Below are 9,314 nucleotides of genomic sequence, written 5' to 3' on the forward strand. Positions count from 1 at the left end.
TTAATCCACCTTCTTAGCTCTTCTCTTGTATCACATTTAAGTGTAATTGAAAATGTATAAGTAGTATCTACACATATATAATTTTTACCGCATATTTGTAAAAGGATCTCCATATACATGAAACATTAAAAAAATTTAAAAATACATATCATATTACTTATAGGTAAAGTAATATGATGAACAACCATGAAATTGATCGGAAAACTTAAAATCAAGTAATCCGGTATAACTTATAATTTTAAATAATTATTGTGCAAGTTATCTAATAAATGAATCTTCATACCAGAATACTTGATAATAAGTTATCTGGTGAATTGAAAATACGCAATACTCTTTGTTTAAATTAATTTGATAAACTAATGTAGAAATTCAAATTCATCAATTTAAAAAAAGTTAAACGCAAAAATAAAAATTGAATAATAAATTATTTAATATACAAAATAAATAAAATAAAAATATTTTAAAAATTGTAGAGGCTACGAGTATAAGATAAAGTTCTCGTATCTTAATTCAAAAAATAAATCAAAACCTTTACATTGATTAAATATATCGTTAACAAGCAATGTAATTGAAAATTAATTACCGGTATTAATTTATAAGTAAAAATGAATATTTTATTTTTATTAAAAAAATTAAATTTGTATCTTTTTTGAAAAATATTATTCTGAATCGTAAAATAATTTTGATTAGTTATTGTTTATAGAAAAAATAAGAGAAAAGTTAAACTAAATACAAATTATATTTAATTTTATTTTAGAAAATAATTTTTCTTGAATGAAATAAATTTGATATTTCTTATAATTTGTTAAAAAAAATATTATTTTTTTATAAATTGATACGGAGGAAGTATACAGTAAATATATTGAATAAAAAATAAATAAATACTTTTGCAATAATTACTTAATTATTTTCTTTTTCAACAATTCAGCCAATATTATTAATTAAATATAAACTCTTCTATTCGCAATAACGACTCGTGAAAGTGGAAAAACTCTTTTCCTTCATTAACTTTGTTCATTCCAACGTTAAAGAGACTTTGTCATATAATTCTTTTGATGCAATCACCGAATCTCGCTCCAAATTTTCAACTTGATTACAACACTCACTCATGCTTCGGTTTCTCTCTAATGGGTCAAATCTTTATCAGCATTTTACATTTATCCCAGTTATTATAAAATCGTTGCAAGTTTTCACGCCTGCCACCTATTCGACAAATGTCCCAGCCGAAAATGAGGTTAAATTGAAAAAATTTAGAGATAAATGGAAAGATGCCACTGAAGTTTTGAGTAAATGGGGTTGTGATGAAGACGATTTGAAGAGAATATTTCGCCGTTGCCCCGCATTGCGTGATGCCGATCCTTCTCAGGTTCAATCTAAACTTTGCTTGCTTAGTGATTTGGGTTTAGGGTCATCTGAGCTAGTGAAGATTATCAATTGCAGGCCTAGATTTTTCAGGACACGGATTAACCATAAGTTCGAAGAGAGGCTTGACTCTCTTGTGTCATTGTTTGAGTCAAAGGAAATGCTTCACAAGGCCATTGCAAGAAACCCTTCATTGTTATGTGAAAATAGCTATGATATCGAAGGTATTGTTGCACAATATGAAGAGTTAGGTGTACCGAAACGGGACTTCATTAAAATGCTGATTTTGCGGCCGACAATCATTTCGAGGACTTCCTTTGACGATGAGAAACTTGAATATATAAGTAGAACTGGGGTTTCGAAGGATGCCAAATTGTATAAGTATGTGGTGACATTAATAGGCATTTCTCGTGTGGACACGATTCGTGAAAAGGTGTTGAATCTTGCAAAGTTTGGTTTTTCAGATGATGAGATACTTGGTCTTTTTGGGAGGTCTCCTAATATTTTGACCTTGTCGACTGATAAGGTTCAGAGGAACATGACTTTCATTTTAGGTACAATGAAGCTTGAAGCTAAGATGATCTTAAAGTACCCGTATCTCTTGTTTGCAAATATGGAGACTGTTTTGAAGCCAAGAGGGTTACTAGCAATGAAGATACAAGATATGGATTCCAAGTTGAAAATACCCTCAATACTTAAGGCATTGAGGATGTCAGAGGAGAGGTTTTTAAAATTGTTTATTGAATGTCACGAGAAGGAAATTGCTGATGAATTAATGGAGTTTTATACAAGGACAAAAGAGTTTAAGAGATTAGCAGCTTCATCAAAGACTTGTACTACTAGAGGTTTCCCTTTTTGAACTATATCTATATGCTGCTGAAGTAGATTTCTGTTTTGTGGTAATAATTTTTCCGACGCTTAGTATTAGTTTCTCTGTCTGTCTAAATCATAATGAAGATTTTTCCTGTTAGTTTTTTTGTGACAGGTGAGCGGCTTACTTTTGAAATGAGGAAATAATTTATATTCATATTGATGTAAAATATAGGCCGAATGTTCTTACAAATGACAATGCACTAATCCTTATTTATGCTTATATTAGACTCCTATTCCTAATTAAATATGTAAACGGATTGTGCTATATAAGGGAAGTGTATGTACAAAGTTTTTAGTGAGAGGTTCTTGGTTTGATTTTTTGTGAAATATAAATCTGAGAGAAGTCATAGACTTGTTGCTCTGTCTGTCTTGAACATGATTGTCTCTGATAGCAGTGCACCTGTGAATTTCATTAAAAATTAGAAAGAGAACGTAACATGCTAACATAATATATGGTAGAATAATGATGTGTTGATATATTTTAGACATTCTAACATTCATAAACAACTTAAATTTCTGTATATGGAAACAAAAATGGTCTACACATATGATCAAACCTAAAGAGCTCTTACCGAAAGAGCGTGTTAGATTTAGACATCGTAGAATATTAAGGATTGGGAATCAACACTTGTAAAATCCAATCACTGGCCATGGTTTTTGGCCAAAAAACTCTGTGCCTGAGTATTCAAACTTAATGACATGGTAGGGGGATTTTTCAAAAATTGCTAATTGGGTAGGAGGCAAAATAGATATTGATCATTTAAAATTACTTCACATTTTATAGATTATTGATGGATAAATTTTTTGAGGGGCCAAAACTATAGCAGGGAAAAATTTAAATTTTTTCAAAAATCACCAATTAGACAGGGGCGGACAAAACATGTATTACCCCTTTTTAAAATTATTCGGTAATATATTAAGTAGTGTCATTGAATTCTTTTAATATATATATATATATATATATATATATATATATAATATATATATATATATATATATATATATATATATATAGGATTCGCGCTTTTAATGCATCATATTTCAATGTTTTTTCAGAGATGTCATTCTTACGAGTCTTGAAACTAAAACACTTAGTATTATGTGCGAGTGATTTAACACGTTTGAAAGAGTCTACTTCTTTTTGCATGCTAGAGTATAGTTCTTGAAGAGTCGACGTCACTTTTCTTTGCGTCATTTTCTTAGTTTAGCAGTTATCTTATTCTTTGACACTTCGTTTTCCTACTTCTGAAAAGTTAGTCCATTATGGATAAAAAATCACAGAAGAGTGCCAAAATATCCCAGAAGACTGCTTTATCTTCTTGGATGTAGCGTGTCTATTCTTCTACCATGTATTTATCTTCTTGGATGTAGCGTGTCTATTCTTTTACCATTTATGTCTTTGCCATAAATGGAAATCTCGATAGAGCTTTTCTTGAAGTTGACTCAACCTTTGATTATGGTGTCTTGACCCCTACCGAGGATGAAATGATATGTAGTGAGTATGGTGATTGTGTCATCCCCTTTTATGAATGCACTTTCTCTGTTATGGGTCTCCAACTGCCTTTCACTACTTTTGAGATAGATGTTCTTAAGTAGCTAGTGATGGATCCTTCACAGCTTCATCCAGCAAGTTGGGTGTACGTGAAAGTCTACCAATATTGTTATGAATACTTGAAGGGAAAATCTTTTATGACCCTTTTCTTAGATATATTTCGATACCAACATGGTTCTGCGACTCGTTAATAGAGTAGAGGGTTAATTTCTCTGACGCCGAATATCTAAAGCTTTGGAACTCTTCTTGAGTTGCAGACTTTCGAGGATTTCTTTTTGTTTACCCTTATCCACCCAGACGCCCACGCTACAATTTTCGTTGTTAGGACCAGGGTGAAAGGTAGATATATTGAGTTATTCCCTAAGTATTGGATGGAGAGCCACTTCCTTATGGGAAACACGGTGTATGTTTATAAGGAGGAGGATATTACTGCCTAAGATCTGTATCAGAAGAAACAACTGATGAGTTACATCAACGACCTGGTTTACCTCGGAGGTGGCGTACCCTAGAACGAGGCAGATCAGAGACGCTTGTAGTGCCTCATTGATGTTCAACTACTAATGGAGACTCGTTCCCGAGAAGAAAGAGAAATTATTTTTTGTAAGCCCCCAGAAACTCTTGGTTTATTTGTGGATTCACAACATTGTTAGACGATAGACTTAGATCTAGAGGGTGGTGAATAGACTCTGAGTTGAAAACTTGACAAAAAATAGGTTTAAAAAATTTATGACGCAAAAGCAAGTTTAAAACATCCCGGATCAAAAATCGTCTAACCGAACATGCTATCAAAAAACTCGAATATGCGTAGTAGTGACAATGCTATAATAATGATTCACAAATTGGTTAACAACAATTAACCACAACTAGTTGAATGCAAAGTAATGCGGAAAGTCTACTTCCAATGATAAATAAATAAATAAATCAATTGAAGCAATTTGTCGAACATTTAGTGTGCGATCAATATTGTTTGTTGTTTTATGTGGTATTGTTGATCTCAAAATCGAATCACAACCTAAAGGTTTGTGATCAACCTAACAACACCAATTTCAAAACGTAATAAAAAATTATTATTCAAACAATTTGACCAAACAATCTATGAAATCGAGAATTTGCAAACCGAAAATAAGAGAGAGAGAGTGAGAGAGAGAGAGAGAGAGAGAGAGAGAGTACATAAGGATTTGTTTAGGCAGTTCCCCAATCGACCTCGATATGGATGCATCTGCCATCAATTCGAATGTGAATTAAGATAGTGTAATATATCTTACTTTGCAAATGTATGTGTACAAGAGAGATGTAGTAATCTAACCCTATAAACCCTAGGCTTAATGTTGATTCTACTTCCCTTTCTTCCCTTGATCAAAGCTCGATCAACTAACCAACAATGTCGCTTCGATTCACCGTCTCACGCTACTTCTTTGCAAGAAATCCCTTGTTCTTTAAATCTTTCACTCAACTTAATCCCAAACGCGCACCTTTTAAACCCCAAGATTTACCAATGCGATCCACCGTCCCACGCCACTCCTTTGCAAGAATCTTCTATTCTTCAAAGACTTCACTCGATCGGATCCGGATTGAGTAATCTTGTCCAAAAACTTCAGGCCCTAAAAGACCTTGAAGGAGAACCCCACCTTGATTTTCTGATTTGAAACCCTCAATGTTCTCAACCCAATTTTACAGTATAAAAAACCTAAATTGGACGTTATCAATCCTAATCTAGATGACACCCAATCAAAAAATGATTATGTGTATGCATATAAGAGAGGTAGAAGATGATGAGAATGCTTTGAAATCCTAGTTTCGTATAAGTTTTACTCACTAGAAACCTTACTAGTAAAGATGCATGTACCAAGTATATATATGTAAACAAGTGAGAAGCAAAAGGAATGCAAAATAAATAGAAATAAATGCATTTTTTCAATATTTTGATCCATAGATCGACATATACAAGTCATGTGTCGACCTGTACATGTTATGTGTCGACCTGTATAGGCGACTGTCGTACCCCAAAATTTCTCATACCCTTTTCACTTTTCATTTGACCCATGACTTGAGATTCATCTACACATATATATGCTTCATCCATGTGCATCATACATCCATGCTAATACAAGCATCAATAGATTCAAAGCTTGGTTATTTCAAATCAGGGTTTTGTTTGAGTGTTAAAGTGTGGTTCATCACATGAGGGTAAACCCAAATTCCACGCCCGTTGGGGTCTTAATTCATGGAGTTCACATCATGACATTCATTTATATATTCCAAACCCTAAATCTTGGTGTTTGAGCTCTTGGAGATTGCATCATAGTATTCATTGTGCATAAACCATAATTCATTGGGGAGAGATGTTTGACTATCATACCATGCATCATCCATGCTCCACATGTCTACATGGTTTATATTTATTTTGATTCAAACGTTGTCGAGCACTGATTCATACGTCTTGATTCATCGGGGATTAAACAGTAGTATGTGCTTCACGTGAATAATCCCTTGTTTGCAAGTCTGTGAAACCCTAAGTCATGTCTCACTTATGACTTTGGTCACCTGTTGACTTTTTAGTTAACCAGTTGACCAGAGCCAACCATTCACTTCTAAGCCTATTTGACGTTGAGATCCATTAACCATTAATCTTGCTTTCCATTTTTGATCTTTCTTCAATCAACTTTCAAATGTTAATTTAAATTGGATATTTGAGTTTCCAAGCCATTGATATATTAAAGGTCCATTTCAAAAGTGTTATATAATAATTTTCAAATCATTTTTGATTAACTTTACCATTCCAAATGTTTCTAATATTCCATTTTAAGTTATGTTTTAGTTCAATTTGCAATTTATAATCACATTTTGATTTTCGTTCAACTTTCAAAATCCAACTTAATGTCATTGTTTCAAATATCCATCCAAATAAAATTATACAATTAATATCATTCAAATTATGTCCCATACAACATCCAAATTAAATTTTAAATCCATTTACAAATTTACATTAAAGCATCCTAAAAACCACTTCATCATTAAACCTTTTTGGTTCACTTCAATAAACCTTTACTAACATCAAAGTATGTTAAGCTTATTGATAAAGATGTTATCTACAATATATGTTCCCTTTTTTTACATGACCTCGCCATAAACTGAAATACAAAGAAAATCCTGGCCTTGAAGATTTGGTCAACTAAGGAGACATAACATATCATAACTAGATTTACAACAATCTATAGCATTCACATTGTTGCTAACATTCAATCCAAATCAATTACAGGCTGCATCCAAAGTCTTTTTAGATAATCCAACTTCTAACCGTTTCTAGATTTAACTCATTTACTAACAGAAAGTGTTGCTAACACTCACAATTAATTTCACAACAAAAGATGATTAACCAGATTCAATCTTAATTTATAGTTCAGCATAACCATTTTAGTAACAATTAAATACTTAGCATAAAGGATTGATTATAGAACAACTGCCTTGCCAATTTATTCTTGTTGGAGTACGATATTGTTTGTTACGCTCTATCGCTTATAGCAGCTTCTTCAATTTACCTGGATAAACTTATGTTGTTCCCGTCGACGAAACCCTGGAATCCAACACTGCAACGTTACACTTAACACTAAACATTTGATTCATGTTCTTGTGTGAAGGATCACCATCGTATTTTTTGTAACAGCCCCAGTTCCAATTTACCTGCAATTGAGGAAAATACCATTAGTATAAGTCCAAGTTCATGGCCAAGAGGTATTGCCCTTCATCGACACCCCAAGATCTTTCCTAGATTTAAGTAAATCAATATAAAGTGCTTTTGTGTCTGCTTTATTTGATATGCCGCCAAATCACTAACTCACTACAAGATAAAATAACCCACCAAGGCCAATCCATTTAACAGACCTAGGTAGAGTCCACAGTAATTGATGTAATTGTTCAACCAAATTAACCTTATGATCTAACTGGCTCCTAACTAACCTACCTTAGGAATCCAATTGTACTTCACTATAAGAAAACAACCAGGACCTCCCAAATAACTAATTCAAAATGCTTATTAACTAACTCAAACCAACATGTCATATAACCTGCTCATACTTGATTTGTAATTCCTAAAACATTTCCAAAATTCATAATTCATAACCATAAGAAAAAAAGCATAACAGAAGGATAAAGAGAGCTCAACCTGTGACTGGTTTGCTTAACAGAGCCAAGAAGAACAAACCTAAACTAGACTAGACTCGCTTAGGAAGAAACGTCGTTCCGCAGCAGAGTCGTAAACTGTCACTATCGGGGATAACGAGAAACCAAAACGACTTTCCAAACTAAAGTCGGATTAGAAGAGTCGCCACGGAATTTTATTTTATGTGCCTCCGTTGGAGAGGCGAGGGAAAATAATCGATAAAACCCTCAAAAAGACAAGCGCACAGGAAGCGCTATAAAAAGGATAGGGTATCGGTCTCGCAACCGAGATTTGGGTTCGGGAGTTAGTTACGCAAGGGGAAGGTATTAACACCCATCACGTTCATGGTATACCATGGGAACCATTCGGGTCGTTTTTACGTACATGGAAATTTATCTGTTATTGTTTTATTTTTCAAAAGAATGTGTGAAAGAGACGAGTGTTTTTGTTATTATAGTGCTCGCCAAGGATTGGGGCCTTTGTGCCTATATATCACTCACTCAGGGATGAGGTATCAGAGCTCCGTAGTTCGGAGTAGAAAATGTTTGTTTGTGGGTTGATTTCACCTTTGAGAAAAGGGTTTTAGGAGTGGGTGCCCTAAGGCACAAAAATAAGGTTTGATAGGTTGTGTTAATTTTATCTTAAACAAGGGTTTATAAAAAATGTTTTTGATTAGATTGCACTAAAGTCTATGGACGGAGGTGAATATTCTAGACAACAAGTCAAGCGTCTTGCGTCCAAAATAATCAAAGTGAGGGTAGGAATGCTTCATTCTCACTCATTCCCCACTATTTAAGGCTTGTGGTGCACAATACTAATCGTAGTTATTATGTATTTTAAGTTTGATTAAAAAAAGGCCACTTGACGTTGGATCAAGGGTTGGTTTATTTGATTAAGAAATGTAGCTTATGCAACATGAATGCAAAGTAACCGACAAGGAAATAAAAAGGGTCTCATTGTAAGTTAGCCCAAGAGAAAGTCTTGTGTGTGCAAAACTGTGACATATGCTAAACAAAAGATATTAGTCTTACAAACATGTCCCCCGAAGGTGGTGCCATGATGCCATGATGCCATTCTTACAACCGGAATGTAAGTTACATATGAAATCCAAGTGTTTACAAAGTATCACAAAGAAAGTAGGGAAATCTCTCCAAGCTAAGGTCCTAAATGAGACCCTATAAGTCCAAGTGATTAAGTGTTTTTTGGTCTTTTAATTTTATCATGTTTTGGTTGTTTTTGAATGATGACAATAATAAAGCACAATAGTAAAGTATGTATGATGAGTTTGTACAATGATAATGATGATTAATATGTTTATAACATAATAAATAAATAATGATAATAACAATGATAATATCAATAACAAAA

The 9,314-nt window shown here is 33.3% G+C and overlaps 1 protein-coding gene across 1 annotated transcript; it reads left to right on the forward strand.

Moving 5' to 3' along the window:
• The first annotated feature begins 960 nt into the window (after positions 1–960).
• Positions 961–2,455, forward strand: LOC127076551 (transcription termination factor MTERF2, chloroplastic). Its single transcript, XM_051018233.1, has one exon. It carries the CDS (start codon positions 1,109–1,111, stop codon positions 2,219–2,221), a length of 1,113 nt encoding a protein of 370 aa, XP_050874190.1. The 5' UTR covers positions 961–1,108; the 3' UTR covers positions 2,222–2,455.
• The last annotated feature ends 6,859 nt before the right edge of the window (positions 2,456–9,314 follow it).

Source organism: Lathyrus oleraceus, chromosome 4 (assembly GCF_024323335.1).
Source record: "Lathyrus oleraceus cultivar Zhongwan6 chromosome 4, CAAS_Psat_ZW6_1.0, whole genome shotgun sequence".
Classification (NCBI taxonomy): domain Eukaryota; kingdom Viridiplantae; phylum Streptophyta; class Magnoliopsida; order Fabales; family Fabaceae; genus Lathyrus; species Lathyrus oleraceus.

Bases quoted from the DNA above. Each gene is read 5' to 3' on its own strand.
- LOC127076551 (XM_051018233.1), top strand. From the start codon at position 1,109: ATGCTTCGGTTTCTCTCTAATGGGTCAAATCTTTATCAGCATTTTACA.